This window comes from Canis lupus, chromosome 36, assembly GCF_003254725.2.
Source record: "Canis lupus dingo isolate Sandy chromosome 36, ASM325472v2, whole genome shotgun sequence".
Taxonomy (NCBI): domain Eukaryota; kingdom Metazoa; phylum Chordata; class Mammalia; order Carnivora; family Canidae; genus Canis; species Canis lupus.
Genome location: NC_064278.1, coordinates 17665354 through 17690118, shown reverse-complemented (window position 1 = coordinate 17690118; position 24765 = coordinate 17665354). Strand labels below are relative to the sequence as shown.

General features: G+C 41.0%; 1 protein-coding gene and 1 long non-coding RNA gene across 7 annotated transcripts in view; one reads left to right on the top strand and one right to left on the bottom strand.

The window, feature by feature from the left end:
• Nucleotides 1-2738: 2738 nt before the first annotated feature.
• The window catches only part of MAP3K20 (mitogen-activated protein kinase kinase kinase 20), a 177271-nt gene continuing 155244 nt past the window's right edge, over nt 2739-24765 (bottom strand). For 5 of the 6 annotated variants that reach the window (XM_025460213.3, XM_049106229.1, XM_025460215.3 and 2 more), the window contains 4 exons: nt 14690-14806; nt 12103-12177; nt 9075-9225; nt 2739-4894 (listed from right to left, as the gene is read on the bottom strand). In XM_025460213.3, the coding sequence (XP_025315998.1) occupies nt 4194-4894; nt 9075-9225; nt 12103-12177; nt 14690-14806 (1044 nt within the window). In that variant the 3' untranslated portion in view covers nt 2739-4193. The remainder of the gene's footprint in view (nt 4895-9074; nt 9226-12102; nt 12178-14689; nt 14807-24765) is intronic. The other variant, XM_025460211.3, reaches the window with a different exon arrangement.
• LOC112668112 (uncharacterized) lies at nt 4891-20100 on the top strand. The gene is made up of 3 exons (XR_007408603.1): nt 4891-5813; nt 14178-14369; nt 19482-20100. It is a non-coding gene; the product is annotated as an uncharacterized LOC112668112 (long non-coding RNA).

The window sequence follows — 24765 nt, the reverse complement described above, 5'->3', positions numbered from 1 at the left end:
GGCATTCCCTCCACCTCTGCAATCTTATAAATCAGTTTTAACACCAGCAGATAGACAGAAGTAAGCCCAGGTCTTATGTTCGGACTTTCCCAGGGAGGGCATCCTGGCCTACCTGGAGCTTCTCAAATCCAGTGGTGGCAAGAGATTTTACAAGCCTCTATACAGTGTCTATAATTTAAAATTTCCATGAGGCTACATCCTGAACAAGTTGGCACAACCAAACCGTGGCATCCTGTAACGGAGCAGATCATGACAGCCAGAAATTCAGAGGCATACCGTATCTGTACCAACTTGTTGAGGTGAAATGACAAATCATGGAGAGTGTACTTAGAAGACTTATAAAATACTTGGTACTTATGAAATGGAAAAGTTTCTATTAAGTCAGAATGCCTGGACCTGTGTCCGCGATGTTTTGACTCTGGCATTTTGAACTGCTGGACTTCTTGATTTTGCTGTTTAACCGACATGTGACTCTATATGGAAAAAAATATTTTTATCAGAACTCCATGTAACTATTGAGAATTTTTTTTTCAAGAAAGAATCTTAGAAGTGAATGTCATTGTCAAATTAATTTCCTGAAAAAAAATCAATTTCCTGATTTTTCTGACATAGTAAAATTGTTTCTCATTTTATATTTACTTTTTTACCATATTGATCCCCCCCCCCCCACGGGATCAGTTCTTTTCAATTGAAATTTTACGGTGAAGGTTTTATAAATCAAAAGTTGTTTTGTTCATGCCAACTTTTTACCAGTCATCGCTTGTGCCACCGTGAGTATTCTTTTGTGGCCATTGTTTTTTAATCTAATTTTCCCAGGTCAGATCTTACTGTTCTCAGTTTTATCATGAATAGTCTTAAATACTGCAATTTAATTTTTATTTTTTAAAGATTGATTTATTTATTCATTAGAGACACATATAGAGAGGCAGAGGGAGAGGCAGGCTCCATGCAGGGAGCCCGATGTGGGACTCGATCCTGGATCCCAGGATCACAACCTGAGCCAAAGGCAGGTGCCCAACCACTGAGCCACCCAGACGTCCCTGCAATTTAATTTTTATTGTTTTTATGAACTATATTCATTATTAATTGTATGAAAACAATTACTAGTTTATATTTATTTCTAAGGTAGTCCTCGATAACCTCCAGTTTTCCTTTACAGATTTTGGGATTTTCGGACTATTCTTTAGAGGGGGCACCTGGGTGGCTCAGTTGGTTAAGCACGTGACTCTTCCTCAGCTCAGGTCTCAGGTCTTGATCAGGGTCAGAGTTCAGGAACCCAAGCCCCTCATTGGGTTCCGTGCACAGCATAGAGCCTACTTAAAAAAAAAAAAAAGACTCAGGTTACTTCTATAGAATTGCTAATTCAGTGACTTTGTAAGGAGCAAAATATCTTACTTTGTCTGGGCTATGCTTGGAATAATGACTACCTCTGTGGTAGCAACCAACATTGATTTGGTGGTTTCAGATTCTATCAGAAGCCTACTTAAGGACCACTAAACCTCCACATCTAGAGATGCCCAACTTAAGAGAGACTTTAATTTGTTTCTACTGTAATTTTTTTCTTTTCAAATATCCGTTGTTGTTTTTTTTTTTTTAACTTTAGTCTCTTGGAAATTATATAGTTGGCAACTTAGTTGGATGGGGAAAAAAAATCCTATTAATCCTAGCTGTATTCTTATATTCATCTTTCAACCTGGCCAGCAACTCCTAATGATGTTTATTAGGGGGAAAAAGAAAAAAAAAAGAACATCCAACTCTTATTTTTGCTTTACAACCGAGAAACAGATTCCTGATTTTGGTTTTGACTGGGAGCATTGATGCTGACAAGTATTTTTCCAAGAGACCTTCCAAAGTGGTCAGATTTGTGGGCTGTTGGAATAACTACTGTGTGGTCGCTAACTAGGACTGAGCTCATGAAGTGATTTCACTACCAGCCTGGATTCTCTAACCCAAAGCCCAAGAAAGCTAGAAGTGAAGAAAACAGCCTGTAATGAGCAATCATTTGCGTAACACTTTTTAAATGAGTCTTAAGTCATTCTCCAGAATGCCTTTTTTGTTTAATAATTAAAGCCATACTCTGTTCCTTTCAGAGTGACTTAGCTAAGCCTCTGTTCTGTGTTCGGGCACTTAACCAAAAGTTCTAATCAAAGAAAATATTTTATTGCTTATTTGGAAGCACCATGCTATTAAGATAGCATACTTTCTATTAGTCTATTTTTCTTTAAATTTGAACTCAAAGGACAAGAGGAAAATAATAATTGAAAACAGACTGTAGTTGCCATAAGCTTTGTGAGAAAGGATCACTGTGGAGCTTACCACCCTAGAGACATTGGTTATGCGGATGGAAAAGAGTACTTCACCCTCTGATTTTACCACTCCCCATTGCTCTTGCTTATAAATGCAGATGGCAAACCATACGACTTAAAAAACCAAGTTGTCGAATCAAGAATCACCGTTTAGGTTACAACTTCCCTCATAAAACAAAGGTCATTTCCTATAACCTTGGCTTTAATGCTTCCCAAATAGTTTCCCCCACCAGGCCCCAGGCACTGTATTTGAGCAGGGCAGCTGCTCTGGGAGTATACACTCCAACTTGATGACCGGTTTCTATCAAAGAGAACTCAACCCCATGGAATTACCAGTGTGGCACTTGAATTTCTACAGAGCATTGAGAAGCCTGGGCAGGGCAAAGGACACTTGCTATTCAGGGTTAGTGAATATTGAACAGAATCTCAGAATATATTGAAAGTCAAGTTTATTTATTTGACATATAAGGCTGTTACCTCTGGACTTTTTGATTTGTAAAATATGAAGCATTTCATCAAGTTGGATCTCACAGTTCCTGTCCCCTACTGCAGGCAGTTTCCTCCCACCTGCACCAGCCCTTTGCCCCCAGCTGCTTAGAGCTTTCTTGCTGCAAGGATGGTATTTACTGTCTTGTGCTAAAGAGGATGTTGGTGATTTTCACATTTCTTTGGCTTATGGCTTGTGACGTTATCACCCTGCCCTGTGTCTGCTTTCTTTCAGATTTTAGATTTCTGACATTCCAAGAGGTCTTTATGGACTGTTGTTTTTCCCTCTTTGCTCCTCCTTTGGTAAAATGTAGAAGAGAATATTCAAAAGCAGTCCCTGGAGAGCTTTGGGAAAGCAGTAACCACACATCTCCTAGGCAATTTTAGATCTTTGGTTTCTGATGAGCCTTAATGAAAGAGATATGCGTCATAATCAACATTAAGTTCAATAACTTTTTTTATTGCCTAAAAATGATAAGCCAAATCACTTCAGCTCTGACCATGATAAAAATCCAAATGCATTTCTAAAATAAATACTAACCAACAGTGTCAGGACTAGACTTGGGTAAGGAGAGGCACTTGCCTCGGGCACAGAATTTCAGGAGGCCTCAAGAAAAACATCAAGAAACCCCCAACACCTCAGTAATCAAGATAAATTATATTTTAATGCAACATTTTTAAAATTAATGCACAAATTCACGATGAACAAAATATCAAAATTTTAAATAGGATCAGTAATAGTGCTTTGCCAAGCCATATTGGAGCCTTAGACAAGGGGAAAAATCAGTAATACCAATCCTATATTTATGTAAAATTTTGATTTTTTGTTTATTAGAATTTTTTTGCATCAATTTTCATTTATTTAAATATTGCATTAGGATATTATGTCTCTTGATTACTGAGCTTTCTGGTGTTCCCTTAAATTTTGCACTCAAGACAAGGGCCCCACTTAACATCACCCTAGTTCAGACCCTGTTAACCAGAATGGCAGTGTTAGGGAAATAAAGTGGCGTAGCCCCTCCTCTCAAAATGTCAATTCAGGGGTGGGGGGATATGTATAGTTATGTTTAAAGTCTTGTTATCATCTTTGGGGAACCACATCCGTAATTTTGGCCCTGGTTTGGCCAAAAATGGTAGTCTCCATTAGAAAGCATTTCCTAAATCCAAAAATGGAAAAGTTGTCTTTTTGTTAATTCTGTCTGAAGGTATCATATTATCAAAATCCATTACATCTTAAAAAGAAGAAGAAAGAAGAAGAAGAAGAAGAAGAAGAAGAAGGAGATGAAGAAAGAAAGAAAGAAAGAAAGAAAGAAAGAAAGAAAGAAAGAAAGAAAGAAAGAAAGAAAGAAAGAAAGAAAGAAAAGAGCAGCCTGTTTAGGAAAACTCCTCTAGTTCAAGTCATCAAAAGTTTCTCCTTCCACGGTAGTTTCCTCTGGCTCTTTCCCTGTTAGTCTTGGCAGGAGAGGGCCTGTGAGGTTTCTTACGGTATTCCACTTTTGTCCATCCTCCTTCGCTGACTTTGCTCTCCTCTTCATTGGCTCTTGAGTCGGTCTCCGTGTGTAAAGGCATCCCTGGTATGGTCCTGGGTTGGTGGCAGTCATTTGGGCTTCTCTTGAGGTCAGGTGACTGCTGCGTGTTGAGTGCTGACTGAGAAACCCTGTAGAATTTTCCAGAATATCTTTCTCGTGAAGGAGTGGAATGCTGACTCTTCCCGCTATACCTTCCCCTAGGAGAAGAATTGAGTGATACGCTGCCACGATCATATTTGTTCTTGCTCCTACCTGAGTATCGACCTCTCTCTAAAGAGCTGTCAGTTGGAAGACTGGAAAAGCTACTGTCCCTGGAGTTGAGATGTAGAGAAGAGAAGTTTTTGGTTAGTCCGTACTGAGTAGGAGAGGAGCTTCTGGATTGGTTGATGGGTGTAATCTGTTGATACTTAATGGGCACCTGGGTCCGCCTGACAGCAGCAGCGTAGGAATCCTGATCATTGAAATATGGGAAGAATTGTGACCCCAGAATGGGGTTGCTCTGGGAACACTGTAGAGAAGTATTGGAAGCAATCTGCCGCATCCTCAGAGTATCCAGCCACTGGCGATCAGCACCTGCAGAGGAAATGGAAATGAGCATCTTTTAAGCCACAGTAAAGCTGCATGCCTAATTCATAAGCCTGTCTCAAGAGAATTCAAGCCTGCTTGGGATGCTCCGTGCTTTCCCATTCATAGAAATCCTAGGCGAGGGATAAGGACATATCCTTCATTATTATAAATTCTTCCTTATAAATAAGGGCATTTGTACTGAGTCTATGCTTGGCATCGTTCCAGAGGCTTTACTGACATGATCTCATTCACTCCTCTCAGTAGTCTCAGGTAAGTGCTAATAATTTTACTCTGTAAACCAGGAGACTGAAGTTTGGGGAGGTCTGGTCGCTTGCCCAAGGTCACTCAGCTAATAATTCCAGGTCCTTCTGCATTTACAATCCCATCTTCTTCCCACTTAGCCATATCCTCACTTCTAGAAATTGCTGCTTGCGTGTGTTTGGATGGTAGGGGCATGTTTAGTAAACGAAAGGCTTTTTGCTAACGGGAACTTTTAAATCCTCAAGAACCCTAAATGCAGATAAAAGAAATTGGATTCCAGGGGTTGAGACAGCTGGGGATTGTCTGGGAGAAAGACAGCTCATGTCTCTAGAAGAGAGATTGTGAGGTTCAGGAATAAGATATGGGTTTTTTTTTTCCATGAAAAATGAAGCCTCATGGCAGACAGGAAGAGAAGGTAAAAGAAAATGGTAAATAAACAAGAACCATTTAGGAAGCTCTGTTTCAGTGGATAAGCAAGTCACACCTTGGATCTTTACTGTCTTCCCCAGGGCCTGAGTCACATCTTTGAGTTCCCTCCTAGTCCTCCCTGAGCTGTCCTCGCACGCTTGCCAGGAGGTTCTAGAGAGGAACAGAGCATGCTCACTCCTGTCTCCAGCAAGAAGCCCCTGCCTCACTGCTCCGCACAGGGGACCGCATCTCGGAGGTGAGTGACTTGTCCCAACACAGGTGACCTCTTGTGTCCAGACCCTCCTCACAGCTTCAACCAAGCCACAGTGCCTTCTTGCCTTCCCCTTGACTTCTCTAGAATTTTAGCTACTTTTTTTTTTTTTAAGATTTTATTTATTTATTCATGAGAGACACAGGCAGAGGGAGAAGCAGGCTCCCCGTGGGGACTCGATCCTGGATCCAGGGATCATGACCTGAGCCAACGGCAATGCTCAACCGCTGAACCACCCAGGCGCCCCTGAAATTTTAGCTTCTACTGGAGCCTTGGCTTTGTTGGTGGTCCGCCCCCTCATGGGGGCCGAGGGCACAGGGGGTGGGGGGGTGGGGGGGGAAGCTGCCCATATTCTGGCCCTCATGGCCGACTTTGACCTGCTCAGATGCAGAGGTGTCGTGGTGAGGTATGGACAAGTTGCTCAGTTTCTGGCCAGAGCAATCTGAGGGGTCGTCTGCAGGGTGGGGGGGGGGGTAAGTCTCTCTCACCCCTCCACACCAGAGCAGGAAAGGCATGGGCCCCTCCTGTCCTCTGCTCATTGCCATTTCTTTATACGATGGCTATGACTGTGGAGGAGCGAGGCCCAGGTAAGGCGACATAGTGAGGACGGCAGAGTGGAGGCAAGGAAAGGTTTGCTCCTCGCCCTTCATGCGGGTGAGCCAGCTTCTCTCCCTGCACTCGAGCCCAGCCGTCTTCGGGGCGTCTTCTCCAGGAGATAGCACATTTGATTATAGTTAAAACCCGTGGTTTCAGAACTTTCGAGTGCCTACATCGCTGGTTCCTCCCCCCAGTTTCTGACTCTTCTGGTCTGGGGTTGGACTTGAGAATTTGCATTTCTAACAAGTTCCTATTGGTTCTGAGGCTGCCATTCCTGGGACTACACTTTGGTCCATTTGGGAGAAAGCTGGTGGAAGTTGGATTTCCTGTTACTTGCAGCTAAAACATATATCCTAACTGATGCAGGTGGTATCCTTTGAGTTTTTACATCAAAAGGGGAAAAAAAAATACGAGGAGGAAGGAAGAGGGGAGGCAAACCAGGTAAAACTGGGGTAAGCCGAAGGGAGGTCACTCCCTCCTTCTATCCTACAACCTCTCCTGTTCATAATAATCAGAGGGAAAGGTTTGTCTAAAGCCATTCCACTGGGAGATTGAAGGCTATTGACCATTCCTAACTCTCTTAGAGAAATGATTTGCTTTCTCGCCTAAAATTTAGATTTCAGAGAGGTACAGAACACCTGTTAGACATCTGCCCATTGTCTTCTTTGGGGAATGTCTAGTCTGTCTCCACTCACATGGCTACAGTTCACTGCACACTGTGTCCTTACTGCCTGCATCCCCCACTAGGTACTGCCACCTACCACCACCTCTTCCTGCTGGCAGTGTTAACTGATCCAGAGGAGAATGCTTGGAAAAAAAACAGCACAAATAAGTCGTACTCCAGGGAATCTGGAGTTGGGACTGATAAAGTATTTGGTGATTCTCAAAGTGGTGGGATTTGTTTTTTTTTTTTTTTAAGATTTTATTTATTTATTCATAGAGACACAGAGAGAGAGAGAGAGAGGCAGAGACACAGGCAGAGGGAGAAGCAGGCTCCATGCAGGTAGCCCGACGTGGGACTCGATCCCAGGTCTCCAGGATCACACCCCGGGCTGCAGGTGGCACTAAACCGCTGTGCCACTGGGGCTGCCCAAAGTGGTGGGATTTGAACCATGTCAACTTCAAGGCAGCTGGCACCTATTTTGTGTCATGTGGGTTGGAAAACAGAAAACTAGCTTCTAGTCAAAGAGAAATACACAGCAGAAGTTGAGAGAGAAGACCCCCACAGATTTCACAAGAGTGTTGTAGGGATCAAATAGGATCATGGCTATGAAAGCCCTACAGAAGTAAAATATGCCCTATAAATATTAATTTACTGGGAGGGGGAAATTAGTACAGTAAGAAGTTCTTTTAAGGCATGATAGGAAGACGCATGCAAGACAAGATGGTTGAATTAGCAAATAGAAGAACTTAGAAATGCAGTGTTCTGAGAGGGCAGCTAGTGAGAATCAAGACCTGGGTTAGTCACGTATAGAAACAGCACGATGTAAGGGGTGTCTGAAGATGCATTTCGTGGCTGAGAAGGCTTGGTAAAAACCCCGGTTCAGTCATGGTGGCCAAGAATACCTTCTCATAATGAGTGTGAAAGAAAACAACTTAATCAACTGTGTTGACAAAGGCAAGCAGGTCCAGCATGCTGTCAAAAATTTTGAGTTCTGAGTACTGCCCAGGATTCTCAGCCCCCTGGTTGGTGGACATAGAAAAAATCCTATTCTGCTTGGCAAGCCAGTCCTACAGTAGAGGACATATTAGGTAGGGTCGCATAACTCAGTGATACTAGCCATAGGGCTATTTTGTTTCCATGCTACCAAAGAACCTTCTGATATGGCTTTTCAGGTGTATTTTCTTATTGGGAAAAACAATGCACTGATCAGAAAACATGTACTTCTGGTTCATTTGGCAGGTGTAATTCTCTGGGTAGAATTGCATGGGGGTTTATGCATCCAACTCTCACGTGCCTGTTAGCTCGTTGTAGTCCTGCAGAGCCTATCTCTGGGCTGTACTGACTTTCTGGACCTGCCAAGGTGAAGGTCAGGACCTCTTCCCTGAGTCTACCAAATAATGACCAATTTAACAGCAAGTCAGCTGGCTTTCCCCTATGTAATTTCTAATTTGGTTCAGTGTAGCATCTGTAATTACTGTCACCACTGTCCATCATACGCATTTCATGTTTTCTCTTTCTCTATCCTTCCTCATCTTTATTTCTCCCCTCTCCTCTTCCCCTCTCTTCCTCGGGAATCTCACTTCCCCCATCATTCTTATACTTTGATGTATCCATTGTGTTCAGGACTCAAGAAATTGCCCCAGTCATACCACTGGCTTCATAGGAATGTTTGCTGGACCAATTTTGGAAACTAAATATATATGTGTATAAATGTACGAATATGTTCTTACTTACCCATATAACATAATCATTAATTTTCATCTTCTATCATAGTTATCCAAATACTGAAATTTACTGTACTATATTCCTACTTATAAGGCCATAAATACTGCTGTCCATACAGTCTGTTTATAAACCAGTTTCTAAAGATAAAAGAAGGAAGTCTTATAATATTAGAAATCTATGTCTATTTACAGACTGGCACTTATCCCTGGTATGAGAATTTAATATTTAAGTTTTTGGAGTCTGGCATATATCAAACTTACTTGAGTCAGACCTGCTTCTAGAGTTGCCCTCTGAGTTGGGAAGTAATGTCTGAATGGCAAGTTGGACAGCTTTCACTTCATCCTGAGGTTTCATTGTACTCCACTGAATAGAGTGGATGTGCTTCGTACTTTTTGGAGCTCTAACATCACTCTGTTAAAAAAAAGAAAGAAAGAAAGAAAGAAACTCACGACCAACAGCTCATGTTTATAAGATAGGAAGGAAATAGAATCAAATTATCACGCCACTTCAGTTTAACTCCTTAGAACACTATTATCATAATGCATTAGGTGAAATGTTTGTACAGTTTGCCTAAATATGGTAATTTGATTAAAAGGAAAGTTTTAACTAGTTTATTCCTTAGCGGATTATAGTAGTTCAAAATGTGGTTGTCTTCTCTCAGAATGTATTCTATTTGGCAAATCTCTACTTACCTTTCTGTTTACTGAGCAATGAAAAACAGTTGTTTCTTCTGCTTAAAGCACTTGAAAACAGATTTGAATACATAAATACCTCACCAGTATTTTGCGCACGACTGCTTTGGATCACCTGGGGAATTGGGGGACTGTGGGCAGCTTGGTGGACTAATTATCCCTATGGAGGGTGCACAGTAACAGATGCAACGTGAGACAGGATAAGGAGTTAAAAATAAGGACTAGAAAAAGGAGAGGACACCTTCTCGTCCTAAAGCCCTTCATCACCAGGTGTTACAAATCAGGTTCAAAAGCTTCTCAGGCTTCAATATAGTTATGAAAATATGTTTTAAAAATTCTGAAGTGACCATTATAGACACAAGTAGCACATCATCACAGACCATGAGAAGAAGGAGGAGGAAAAAAAAAGCAAGGAGAAGAAAAGAATTTGGTGTGGTATGTCTCCACAACTGAGGCAGGCAGAGATGAAATCTGGCTGTTAGAACTGTCCAGTTACTAAAAAGAAGGCTTATCCTGCAAAGTGGAGACTGGTCAACAGATTCCAGAATAGTCTAGATACCAAGTTCCTTAGGACCAGTCAACTGTTCTTAGTTAGGTTTTATGTCCTACAGGCAACACTTTTACAATTAATGCTGTTTTTCAGACACCTTCTCCCTGATAACCTATGCTCCCTGGCTGGTGAGGATAAGTAACTGCTCTAATACTCATTGGCTTCCAGCATCAGGTCATCCTGGATAAGTGAGGTGGCCAGGGTCTGGATTTCTAATGCCAAATAAAAGCTAATCTGGCAGCTCAGAAGATCGTCACAATGCCACAGTGCATGGAGTCCAGTTTGAGGCTGAGTTCCTTCATCTTTTATTTTTTCTTAAGGATTATTTATTTATTTATTTATTTATTCATTCATTCATTCATTCATTCATGAGAGACAGAGAGATAGAGGCAGAGACACAGGCAGAGGGAGAAGCAGGCTCCATGCAGGAAGCCTGATGTGGGACTCGATCCCAGGACTCCAGGATCATGCCCCATGCCGAAGGCAGGTGCTAAACTGCTGAGCCACCCAGGGATCCCCGAGTTCCTTCATCTTACTGCTGGGAAGGGAATGAGTAGGACAGCTGATCAAGAGTGGAAACTGGATTTATAGTCAGAGAATCCGGGTGTGACTACACTGACTGTCACTGACTACCCCAAACCTCAGGGCTTCCTTCCTTCTTCCAGCTGCCAAATGAAGCTGATGCTATCTGTCTTTCAGTATGTATACAAAGTTAATGAGATAAAACAGGTGTAGGTTTTTATTACAGTGCCTAGATCATGGTGGATTCTTACTAAATGCTTCCTGAATGAATAATTGAATGAATGAATGAAATGCATGTCCTTTTGATGGCAGATGCACACTGATATCTCCATGTGTAACAAGACTGTGCTCTGTGTGTTCCCCTCCACCCTGTTTCTGCAGGATTTCTCTACCTTGTAGAGCATATGTCCCACGAGCCATGAAGATATTGCTGATGTAAAAAACATATTTATGTTTTTTTTAAAGGTTTTATTTACTTATTCATGACAGACACGGGGCGGGGGGCGGGGTGGGGGGAGAGGGAGAGGCAGAGACACAGGCAGAGGGAGAAGCAGGCTCCATGCAGGGAGCCCGATGTGGGACTCGATCCCGGGTCTCCAGGATCACGCCCTGGGCTGAAGGTGGCACTAAACCACTGAGCCACCCGGGCTGCCCTAATTACGTTATTTTAAGCAGTCTACTGCTTCGTGTTGGCTTTGTGCTGTGTTTTTAGTAAATCCAGATGCATTGCTGTGACCCTGTGAAGCTCTGTGATCTGGCCTGTCCACGGCCCAATATCCTTGTCATTGTCCTCCGTGCCTCAGGAGCTTGGGTTGCCTTTCCTCTGCTGTTTCTTGCTGCCTCCTCCTCAGAGGAGTCTTTCCCTAACCACCCAGTCTCATGTCCCAAGTCTCACTATTTTCACTTACCACTCTTTACTTATTTCCTATTTATTATCAGTCTTCTCTCACTGGACTATAAACCTCAAAAGAGACGACAGATTTAGTATATCCTAACTATACAACAGTAACTGTCAGTAGGTATTTGCTAAATATATGAATTTTAATTTTAATAGCATATTTTCTTAAAGTATCAGCTTTTCTATTTTTCTATATATAAAATATATAGAATCTGCTTGGAATAGCAGACCTCTCTGCCTACCAGGTAATAGTAGAAGTTGTGCTCTATCCTTGTGAAGAATCACTGATGTATCCTCACCCCTACACTAAGCACCAAGAAGGCAAAGCTCTGTTTTGGTCATGATTGGTCTCCCCCAGTACCTAACATGTGGTATGGCATGTGGAAGATGTTCAGTATTAACTGATGAATGGATGAATGACTACTTCAGTCTTTATCCAGGTGAGAATATCCTGTTCTCTTTCCTTACCAACATTTTGTTAGAGTAATTATGTTAATCTTCCCATATTCATGTTGGTTAAATAGTTTCTCTTCTAATTTTAAGCCCTATGAGGGAGCAAATAAATTCCCACTGAGAAACTGATGGTAAAGCCACTAGCGCCCACCCCTCCCCAACACCAAGCTTACCTCATAGGTGACGGTGCATTCTACGGTCTGATTTTCTATTATCCCTACAGTCCACTTCTCCATTACGAATGGGGGCTGAAAAACAAAAAGTGAGGATGGTGTAGAGCCTGCCCTGCTATAGCATGTATCTTTGAGGCCAGCTGTGCCATATGCAATTGGCATATAGGCCATTATGTCAGAGTATCATGAGAATCAGGTTGTTGGTTCACATGTGATTACTCACAGCATGCTAATGTTTTGGATGCTGGTTTTCACAAGACATCTTTTTCTATTATTATAAACAGCTACTCTTAGTCCCACAATTTTCTCTTCTCTGATACACCACCCAATCCTATCATTAGGTCATTATTCATGCTAATGTTTTAAAGCATCAGTAGAAAGCTTTCTCATGTATAAGAGAAAGCCTTAACAAAATATAGACCCAGACATGCCTTCCTTGGGTGCAAGTGGCTGGGTTAGTGGCTTCTACAACTAACCTGTATGCGGGGCCATCAGGCTGTGTGTGCAGATGAAACTGTAGTGACATTTCCCCACTGTATTAAAACAAAGGATTAATGAAGAAGCCTTTCAAGGGGAGAAGATGTCACTCCAAAACACGTCACTTTGGCATGCGAATTGTATTTTCAGCTGAAGGTCATCAAAACCCAACAGACTCAAGAAAAACTTTTACCTCTTCTGTAACTGCCTAAAAGAATTTAGATGGGGCACCTGGCCCCGAAAGAGAGCTATTATCAGAGATAACTTTTTATCTGAAAGACCTATCTGCAAGGCAAGGCAAGCTTCTAATTACCAAACATCTGCTCTTCTTATCTTCCTGTGAATTGCCTTCCTCCCTTTTGAAGGTCCAGGCCCCTGGCTCATTCTTCAGCTCAGGATGGCATAGAAGCCTCAACTGCCCTACTTGCCCTTGAGTCTCATATCTTTGGGGCTCCTGTCTGTACGAAATTAAATTCTTCTATTAATCTATCTACATCAATTTAATTATTAGACCAGCAAAAGAACTTAGAAGGAAACTTTTTCACTCTGACACCTTGGATCCTATTTTAGTCTTGATGAAAATGGTCTTTATTATAATTATAAGTGAATCTCCACTCTCTTAACCACCCTCCACCCCTTCATTCTAGTTTTGTTTTTTTTTTTTCCTTCATTCTAGTTTTAAGGTTGAAAATGACTGACTGGCCTTGAGATGGGTACAAAGCACGTGTGATAGAGATTTAGCTGGGTTTTTTTTTTTCCTCTTTTTTTTTTAATTAGGATTGTTAACATTCTAACAATGTTAGAATGTTAGTCGATGTTAAAAAGTCTGCAGATTTTAAATGGTCTGCCCCAATCCTATTTTTCCTATGAGCGCAGTTAATGTTGGGGTGTGATTTTGCGGAAGATGTGGTTCTTAGGGAGTGCACATGTGGCATTATACCAGAAACACCTGTATTTGGCTTTACAACTCTACCCCCTCATTTTTGCTGTGAGCAGCTTCCCTTTGTTAGCAGGCAAAGACTAGGATCTTGCTTCTAAATGACAGAGGTTGGGGGGAAGGAGCAAGTATCCGTCCAGTCTTCAAGACATCAAAACATAGTCCCAACAAATGAAAGGAAAGTTAAAACCAGAGCATAACCTTTACAGATAGATAATACCATTGAAATAACTCTCGGTTACTCAGAAGATTCCAACAATGAATATCAAATCAATTGACTTGATGAATACACTTGTAAATTAAAAGGACTTGGATGCTTAGCAATCTTGTGCCTCGGAAGGAACACATTTGCAAGTCTAATGCCGTGGCTTTGAAGACTCTTCACTTCCCCACTTGTGTTTATACCCAGGTTCTTCTTTGCTGCCACCCCATTTTCTTTACTTGAACCAAACACACAGTTCCCAGTGTACTCAAGAATGGCTTATGTGAAGTTGCGAGTGACTGTCCAGTGGATATCATGGCTAGTTACCTGAGTTGTTGACCTACTACTGAAGTCACCTACGTATTTTTTTCAGTATTATTAGGGCAGAACTGAAGTTTTTTTTTCCTTTTTGAGGAGAAGCTAAGCATTTCTCTGAGTCTGTCTTTTGCATTTTAATAGGCATGCTTCTCCCACTGACCCTAAAGTAGTGAGATGTTCTCTGGCCAGAGGTGTGAACTCAAGAAAGCCAGGAAGATGTCAATACGTGCCTCAGTATATAACCCCGCCTCAGTCCATCAAGAAAGTGAAGACAACCAAGAAAGCTTTCCTCCTTACAAGTTTTTCAAAGTTTAAAATGACCCCAAGTCTGAGGTAAATATTTTCATTATTGCCATTTTCTTTCCTTTAGTAAGTGATGGAGTAAGTGTAAAGAAATAAAGAAGAAAATTAAAAAAAAAAAAAAAAAGGACACTTTTTGTAGTACTTTTTAGTTCACACAGCATACGTGGAATTTTAACAAAAAACTATTATGATCTCAATCTGCTAAATAAAATGTGCCTTTCAACAGCCAGCTTGAGGCCGAGCTGATGTGAACATCGACAAGCACAAAAGCACACTGCTGGGGGATTTTAATGTCTTTGTTTGATATCTGTGAATTCAAAAAAGCTTTTAAGCCGTAAATAGAACCCTACCTTTGTCATCTTTAAAATCTCTGCATCGGGTAGGTTAGTGTTGAATGTCACATCTTTGATGTAGGTTATTGCAATTTCATCCCCATCCATCTCCATATACATTTTCCACTTACAATCCTGGAATTAAAAGCAAAATTATAAAATTTCAAAAAGTAAAACAGTTTGTTTTAGTCTCAATGTTTTATAACACATGAAGTTTTCTGAATGAACTATTATTGAAGCATTTTTTCCCATTTTCAAAAAAAGGACATGAAATTAGATCTCTTTATATATCTAAATAACCCCCAGTTAGTGCAGTCTTGAGACATAACTCATCAGTATAAATGTTCTATCATAGGAGTTGCAAACTCAAAATCCTAATGGAGCCAGGTGGATAATAAAAATGAGTAAAGCCAGGCAGTTTCATTATAGAGCCCTAAATTGTAATCTTTCAAAGTAGACCCATTTAATTTACATATTAAACATTGTCGGAATATTTTTTCATTCACACAAAGAAATGTGGACTTGCCACTTTGAAATATAAGGCCCTCTTGATCTAACTTTCACTTATTCAGTATTGATAATAATACGGGCTCAAGAAATAGCTCCCTTTCCTCTTAACAGGAAGGAAAACCGCAAATGTGAGATATGGTGACTGATAACTGGCCCATGTGTTGAGGAACTCCCCGCATTGGGAGAGTTAGGATTCTGGGGATCTAAAGGGCATGCGCCCTAAAGGGACAGCTGCCGCTCAGCCTCTGTTGATTGTCCCCATGTGGGATTATGAACTCAGTCTTGCTAGGTCCTTGATATTTCATGAAAAGCTGGATATCTGGATTTTTATGGGAAACCTCTAGATTTTTTCAGTGATGTTAATTAAATTTTCAGTAAAACTACCATGTAGTGAAAAAGTATGCTACATCATTAGTCACCAGGGGAATGTAAATTAAAATGTCACCACAATGAGATACTACTATATGCCCACCAAATGGCTAAGATTGATAACATCAAATGTTGGCCAGGATTTGGAACTACTGGATTGCTGGTGGAAGTGTAAATGGTACAATCACTTTGGGGAAAGTTGTGGCAATTTATTGTAAACCTATATCTGTATTGTATACACATAACATCTATTTAATGGCCCCGAAATTCAACTCATAGGTTTTACTCAAGAGGGATGAAAAATAACTTGTACAGTGTTGTTCTGAGCAGCTTTATCATAATAGCCAACCCCTCCCCCCAAAACAAAACAAAACCCTAGAAACGGGCTGAGTGTTCATCTTTAGGAGGATGGAGGAACGGTGATACATTTGTAGAATGGAATGTTACTCAGCAATGCAAAGGAACGAGTCACTGATGCATGCAACAACATGGATAAATCTCAGAAACATCATAGTGAGTGAAAGAAGTCTTATACAAAAAAAGAACATATTAAGGATTCCATTTATATGACATTCTAGAACAGAGAAGACCAATCTGTGGTTTGGAAAACCAACCTATGGAAAACATTGAGAAAAGTGGTTGCCTCTGCAGATGGGGATTGAATGGAAAGGGGCATGGTGAGACTTTCTGGCAGTGCTAATACTCTGTTCATCGGGGTTTGGGTTACACAGGCATATGCACTTGTCAAAACTCAGCAAATGTATACTTAAGATGTGTGTATTTCTTACTGAACTGTAACATATTGAGGTATTTAGGAGGAAGTGTACTGATGTCTGCAGATTACTTTGAAATGCATCAAAAAGCAAGGACTGATATATGGCTAGAGTGATAGGTGGACGGATAGGTGATAAGGCAAGTAAAATAAAATGTTAATGGCTGAATCTAGGATGTGGGTATAGGAAATATTGTAAATATTGTAAATATTTTTTAACTTGGCTGTATGAATAATTTAATATTAAAATTATTGAGGGACAAACATGGTGTGTACAATTAAAAGAAAGAAGCTATGTCTTTGGACCAAATTGGACTCTTGGACCATAAATTCGCCTCCTCTTATTTGAAGAATGAAAGATTCTGAGAGGTTAACGATAATGTGCCGAACACCTTACATGCTGAAACTAGAAAAGACTCTTAGTGGAGTAGACCTGGAATGTCTCCTGAGCAAGCTCAGACAAAATTCTTATGGAAAAGCACTAACAAAGAAGCTGTTGAAAATTGGTTGGCTTCAACAGAAAGCAGGGGAGCTCAGTGTTTTAGGAAAGCTTCTAGACAAACTGCAGAACCAAGCAGGGCCCAGGCCTGAGGGGAGTGACCCTCTGGCCAGCCACAGTCACAAGATGGAGAGCCAATTAGTGAAGGAAAAGGTCTATTCAATAATGTGAAAACTGGGCTCTTGGCTAACAGAAGTCAAACGAGTCGCTAAGAATGGACAAATCTCTCAGTATTTTTTTGTTTGGGAGCCACTGCTGCCCGGCAACGTGGGCCCAGAGATAACTGGACAGGATAATGACTGGAGTCATGATCGCTCTTCTCTTGAAATGGCAAGAGCCTCCTCAAGCAGTGGCTAGAATGAAAAGCCTTAGAGAAGAGGAATTTATTTCTATCTTTTGCCTGTCTGGTTTTTGGAATTAAGTTAGTCAAATCACAGGTGAAAGACCTCAGGTTGTGTGTAAATGCCTGGTTCCCTCTGCTCCACTGTTACCTCACAGCCCCAGAACTTGCCTTGACCTCACACGCCTGAGATCACACCCTCCTGTGCACACGTTCAGAGCAGATCTCTGTGGAGAAGGGGCTGGCTGGTGGGAACTCACATTTGTGGAGTGCTTAATCTGCTCCAGGCATGCTGCTGGGTTACTTACATTGTGCTGTTTTGTTTGATGTCCACAGTAAACCCTGCAAGTTAGGTTTATTTTCCCCCTTAGGTGAGAAACATGAGGGTCGGATAAATAAGGAACTTTCCTAGGCTTTCCTGGTCAGTAAGTGGTGGAGGTGGGATTATAATAGTGCAAGGCTGTCTAGCTCCAAAGTTGAAGGGGCCACCCTTAGGGAAGGGCTGATGTCCTCACTGGATGGTTTTCAGAGCTCCACAACGAGGCCAGCTATCCACAACAGGCAAGTGGAGAGAAGGACCAGAGAAGCTTTTGCTAATACAACCAAAAAAGCTAATGGCAACAGCTCTTTCCCTGTAGGAACTGCTTCCCTGTTCCCCAGAGTCCAACTTGGCAAAACAAGGATCCCTGTAATAGGGTTACAGAGCTTTTCCTTGTCAAATTTCTTATCTGGAAGAAAGGCTTTTACCTAAACCATAAAAGATAGCACAGAAGCAATAAAATGATACTCAAAGGCATTATAAGACAAGGGGGGCCTTATCCATTTCATTAAATTAGGAAGCTGTGTGGGAAAGGAAAAGAATATGCAGCGTTCACCTAAATTATTAACTTAATCTGTCAGTGCCTTGCCATCATTGCTAGGTGTTTTTCAGGGCATCTATGATTTCCTGGTTGCCTAGTTAAGAAAAGTAACCCACAAATAAAGTCATGGAGTTCTTTAAATTCTGCTCAATTTCTTATTACCCTCAGGTATTCCTGGCATTTTTGCTGCACATTGAGTCATTAAGTTGTCAATGAGCATTGCTCACAACTACCAGGAATTAAACAAGGTATTGAGTTCCACAGGACCCAACTGAGACGGGATGCCATGTAATGAGTTCTTGACCAATCGATCATTGAAAACCTTTTCGCAACAGTAAGGTGAATTAAATCATCAAGCACATCACTAAAAGCAACAAGTCCACGTATTTAGGGGCCTAATATAGAATCTTAAATGGAAAATTGCTACCCTTTCCATTTCTTGGTAGCAGTTGGGACTGGGTCATGGATATGTGGGCTCAGATTAAAAAAAAATTCACTAAAAATAAAAATAAAAAATAAAAAAAATTCACTTTTGCCAGGGTGGAGTATTGATTTTGGCTTGATGTGAGTGACAGAAATGTGGGTATTGATTTCTGAATCGGAAACATTCAAGAGTCACTTTGGACGTCTCGTGAACAGCTCTCAGTCCTGAAAGACAGAAGTCAAAAGCAGACAACTTTGTATCTGAGAGCCTGTAGGGGCCCTCCATGGACTCCCTTTCCAAACTATTTCACCCTGGCAGTCTGCAATGGCTCCATTACTTTCTCATTTGGTTTAAAGTGTTGATGACTATTAAGATAGAAATAATACAGAAAAGAGATATACAGAAAAGAGGTATGCATTAAGCCATTACTGGAGGAGTCGGGGGGATAGCATGGAGTGAGGTGAAAGCGGACAGTTGGAAGTCCAACTCCCTGAGTTTGAATCCCAGTTTTGTCCCTTCTCTTCTTCCCAACCTTAGCCAATATACAACCTGTTTAAATCTCAATGTTTTTAATTCACGAGTGGGTTGTTGTGTGAGGATGAAATAATATAAATAAAGTACTCAGCACAGTGCCAGAGCCAAATGAGCAATTATAATTACTGTTACTAATATTAGTTACCAACACAGCTCCAATGAGTATCAGACTAGCGGGCCCACCGTCTAGCAGCAATCTAAGGTTGGAAATGGGCCAGAAGTTGAGTGAGCTTTCGTAGGCAGGATGGTCCAGCGTGTTTAGAAAAGGGATCTGGCCAGAGCAGAAAGGCTGGATCAGAGCATCCTTCTTGGGCAGGAGTTTAGGGATCCAGAGGGTACTGAGTAAGTCTGGTGCCAGGGAATTATCAGTGTTGCAAAAAGGAAGAAGGTGTGGCCAGTGGCAACATAAGGACTGGTCTTAAGAGATAAATAGAAGGAAGAAACTAGTATGTTCTTACAGAGATGGATTATATCACACCAGTTCTGCTCTTTCTCGTTTCAGCAGATCCTAATGGAGCCCCACCAGTGGGAACCACTGGATGTCTGGAGGACAGTGGCTATGAGATGTGATTGACAGCCTGAGTGCCCTGTCTTGCCAAGGAAACCGAAGCATAGAGAGATGAGGTAATTGGAGCAGGATGACACAGACAGCAAGACGTGGAGTTCAGAATTGATCCTAGGTGGTCTCTTGCTGCTGTAATGAGCAGGTTTCCAAACCCTCAGTCTTCTCTGAATCCTGAACTTTTCCTTGGTACGGGTTCACAAGAGTAAGAATTACAGTACAGAGGAGTCCCATCTTCTAGTGTCAACAGACAACAGTCCAGACTGTCGTGGTGAATTCCTTTGTAAGTCCCCATGGCAGGGACTGAAATACGGAATCTCTGATGAGTCCAACATAGCCTATTTTCCCTCCCTTATTGACAAAGGTCCTTGTTAAAAGTGCAGATGGTGCCATTCCACCGTCTGTATGCTTCTTTTCTTGGTTTATCTGGCCAGTATTTGGAGTCACACACATTTCCCTCCAGTCCTGGCTCAGGCCGCGTGGCTAGGCATGACTTCTGCTTCCACTTCCATCTGGTTGCACAAGCCAATCATGGGGACAGGTCTGAGTACTGTGGATTTTTTTTTTCATAGCTAGATACCCACCCAAGAGGACATTCTCAGTATTCAAATTTGTATCTTGATGAACATTTCAAGGGAATGCTACTACTAAGGAGTAGGAAAAAGACACTAGCACAGGAGTAGTGCTGGGCCCTGGGATGTTCTTTGCTTTCAATAGCAACAAATGATTATCCACACCTTTCCACTCACTGGATCATCTGCCTCTCAATGCAGATCTACAAGACATGAATGGAATTTTGTTGGGAAGAGGGGAGTTTTTGCATTTGCAACTGATGAAAAGAATGACAGTTCTGTTGGGTGCCCAGGATATGTACTATTTATCTGGGCAGCTGCTGAAATACCTGGATAATTTTAGAAGCAAGTGTGTGGTTAATGGAGGAGGAGAAAGCATTCCATTTGCACCGCTTCTGCATTGCCAATTATGTTAAAAAATTTTCTGAATTAAGATTACTGGCCAAGTAAAACAGAAACTCTTAACACTGTGAAGATAAAATCCTAAACAACACTCAGTTAATGCTAGATTAAGTATCTCTTTGTGAGAAATCACTATTACATTCTTTGCAAGCTGTTTAAAATTCTTTGGAGTTCCAAGCTAGTACAAGTGATGCCAAACATAGACACCCCTTCTCCCTCCCACTAAAAAAAAAAAAAAAAAAAAAGGGAAGGGAGGGAGTACAAAGAAATGATCCATATAGAGGTAAATTTTACAAATAGTAAAAGGGATTGAAGATTAGCATTAACTTAAATGTTGTTTCAAGTTCTGGGCAGTTCAGAGACAACAATCAATCGATTGCTCACACTCTGTCTTGCTCTCACTCTCTCTTTTCCTACCAGTTTTATTGCAAATATAAAGAATCTAAGGCCAAGATTATTCAGGACATTTCAGAGGGAAACATATCCCACATTAGGCTGTTAGGCTCCCACAGCTTACTTCTACCTGAAGATTACAGGCAAAAAAATTTTTGATGTGTTTTTTATTGAGGTGTATACTTTGCAAGCAATAAGATGCACAGATTTTTAAGTGCACGTTCAATGAATTTTGACAAATGTATGTACCAGTGTAACCACTCAAACAAACTAAATATCCCCACTACCCTAGAAAGTTTCCTCATGTCCCTTCCCAGCGGATCCTCCCCGCACAAGCGGAAGTGGACACTCTTCTGTTTCTATCACCATAGGTTATTTTTCCTGCTCTAGAACCTGACAAAACTGGGACTTTACAGTATGCATTTGTATTTGTTTGGCTTCTTCACTTGGCATGATGTTTTTGAGAATTGTCCGTGTTACTTAATCCTTCCATCCTGACCCTGTTGTCGATAGCCCTATCTCTATTTTACAGACGAGTAGACGGAGACTCAGAAAAATGCAGAGATTTGCAGCAAGTTTACTACATTTAGGTCCTGGGCATGCCTGGTCTAATGGTAAAGACATCTGAGTTTCAAAATCCTATCTCCATCTCCTCCCACCCCCTCCCATGGATGGAGAGAAAAAGCGAAATCACCAGGGATTGCTCAAGATTCTAGCAAAGAGGCCCCTCCACCTCAGAAAGGCCTGTACAGAGGAAACATTTTCAAGTATGAAACAGAGGTCGGAATAAACTTTTTAAGATTCAAGAGGGGGGAAGAAGGGAAAACTGTCTCCTAGCAGGTGACTGTTGGAAAATATAAGAAGTAACATAAGATGAAATAAAAATGCGGTAGAAATGTTGGTCATGCTGGCATTAAAAGTAGTAAGATGTTGATGATTTAGGCTTCCGAAGGCTCCTTTACAGGCGTTGCTATTATGTAGCTCAGCTGCTGAAACCTGCTGTTTTAAAGGCAGGAGAGTGGAACATCCCGTGATAGCACCTGGGTTATTTATCATTATGGATAACCCCGCTACTCTCTATTTTATTATGCTGGCTTTAAAAAGAAGATAATGCAAGTACGGTTAATTTGCTTCTCTTCTTTATCTATACGGTGTCATGACCCATCACGGCTTTGTCCCACGAGATTTGTTTTTCAACCAAAAAGAAACCCACAAGAAGCTCTCCCTAAAAATTCCATTAATAACCTCTTTCAGCGCGTATAGGTTGCAGGGTCTGGAACTAAGAATGTTTTAATCTCTTCAGCAAAACAATGTCTCATAATGATGTACAGGACTATTGCTGTACTGATGAAGAATCATACATAATTCAGCACCTTTCACTTGGCACCACTGTGATGTCCTCATTAGCTGTGGCTCACAGTGTCTGTCAGATGGTGTCCATGCGAACGCAGGCATTATATTGTCTTTGAGATGTGCAGCTGCTTCCATGACACTGCCAGTATATAAAAACATGACGCCGGTTTGTTTTATTTAGTGCTCAACCTTCCAGTTTGTAAAAACAAGGCTGACACAGAGCCTGACATGAGGCAGTGAAAATAATTAGCTCTCATTTTCTCAGCCTTCTATTTCCTTCTCCCCGCTGTGTTCTCTTTCCACTAAACCACCACATGTCAGTCGGAATGGGAGGCAATTAGCGGGCTCATTTCAGTCCCCACAACTGTGCTGAAAAGAAAGTATTTATGATGGCACAATGAACAGCTGAAAGATTAAATAACATTTGCCTTTTGAAAAGAAAATGACTTCTAGCTAAATGGGCAATTTTTGATTATTCTCAAACAAGCTTAGAGTAGTTGGTTTTTAAAATACAAGAAAGGAAAATGAGTCATTTTTAGGTGAAAGAATCAAATAAAACTTGACACAGTAATGCAAATAACTGATGTTTTATTGCAAAATATGTAAATGCGTTATACCCTTAACAATGGCTTGTGTCTAAGGCCAGGGCAGATTGGTGCCAACTAGACACCAGTAGAGATAAGGTTGTTATATTGCCTTTTGGGGGGTTGCTATTGGAGTTACGTAGGAAAAAGGGACTTTAGGGATGATGTTAAAATAAAATGAGAGAAATCGAGTGAGACATACTTTCATATGATGCATTACACACTTGACTACCTGAAATGGTTCAGATGTTAGCTGACATGTTTGGAAAGGGCTTTTTAGTTTTAAGGTTTAGTTGTTTTTTTTTTTTTTAAATGCCATTTAAAATTGGAAGGTACTAGGTATTCATCTTGGTGGGGTGGGGGGAGTAAGTCTTGCTATTGATTTTTGAATAATTAAGAATCTATTCTCAAGACCAGTTTTCTTAACCAATATAGACGGTGTTCTAGCTTACCTAATTAGTGCTTAAGCTTTTTTAAATGCTGGTAAAAGGGCTGCAAATTGACTTTTACCCAGGACACTCCAAATATAAAAACAGTTCTTCTGACTATTAAATTCTCCTCCCTTCCCATGATTTCAGAGGTGATGCAAAAAATTATGACTTTTGGGGGAAAAAAACCCCCACACACTGGCCTAGTTAGTAGGCATTATTTACAAGATGAGCTGTTCTCAGTCCAAATCCTGATGTCCAGGATTGATATGGTTGTCGGACATCTTTGCTTTTCCGATGCGGTGCTTTTAATTTCATTTCAAATAATCAGTCCCAACTATAGTTGGTTATTTTCAAGACCTAATTTTTGGGTCAGAAAACACAACTTATTGTGACTTATCAAGGTCTTCTCTCTGCAGTGATCCTCAATGGCTTTGGAAAATCTGCTTCTAAAAGCAAAGATGTCCTCTATTATGATCAATTGCGCCTGTCATCATGGAGCCAACAACTATGACTGTTGGAACATTTTAAAAAGACAATCACAAATTTAAATTTTGTTTCTCTGCCTCCATAAGTATATTCTTAACTCTTTACAAACTCAAATCCTAATCTTTGATTCATACAATATGGTCAGTGTATTTGTATGAGCCAATCAACGGCAACCCAAGGAAATCTGAGCCAACTATGGATTCACTAGGCAACTGGAGCTCTCTGAGCTAATGACACATATTTTATAACTGGAAACCAACAATAATGTTTGTCTTGTGGTCAGACCTATGCTTTATCATGTATACTTCCTTGCTGTTCACTATTTTAAAAGAAATTCAGGGTCTTGATTAAGAAGACCATGAGTGATCCAGTGGTGTGTTGGAGCTCCCCTCATGAACTGGTTGCTCACACCTCTCCTCAGCTTTAAGATCAGTGACATCCGATTGGTAACTTGAAATTGCCCGTGGTGAAAATATCTGTGCTATGGAGGTCTGCAGACACTACGAGTTCAGGGCTGTTTTCTCCCATCATTAGACATTTTCTGGTGTGCCATTCCTACATGTGGCCATCAATCTATCAGGAAGTATGTGCTGAGCAGTTTTGCTCTTGCTCTGTAGGCAACTGCTTGACCTGTTTGAGAAAGTATAGCCCCATTGTGATTAGAAATGTGCAGCAAGTCATGCAGTCATATTCTGAGCTGCATTTGTTCCTTCACAGTCAGCAAGAAGTTGTATTTCATATAAAACCTTGCCACTGCAAGCTCATATACTCAGGCACACCAACATGTATGTGTACATAGGTTTTTCCTCTGAAAAATAGTTGATCATGGGGAATAAACTTCCTTACACTGCATTTTTAATAAATGCAAGATATATCAAAGTAAAGCTCCGTGTGTATTTCCAAAATTTACAAAAAGTGTTGGCTTTTTACTTCCTTACAAAATCCTCTTCTTTATGCCCTGTTATTTTATTCATGTTTATCTATCCATTTATAAAAATTACAC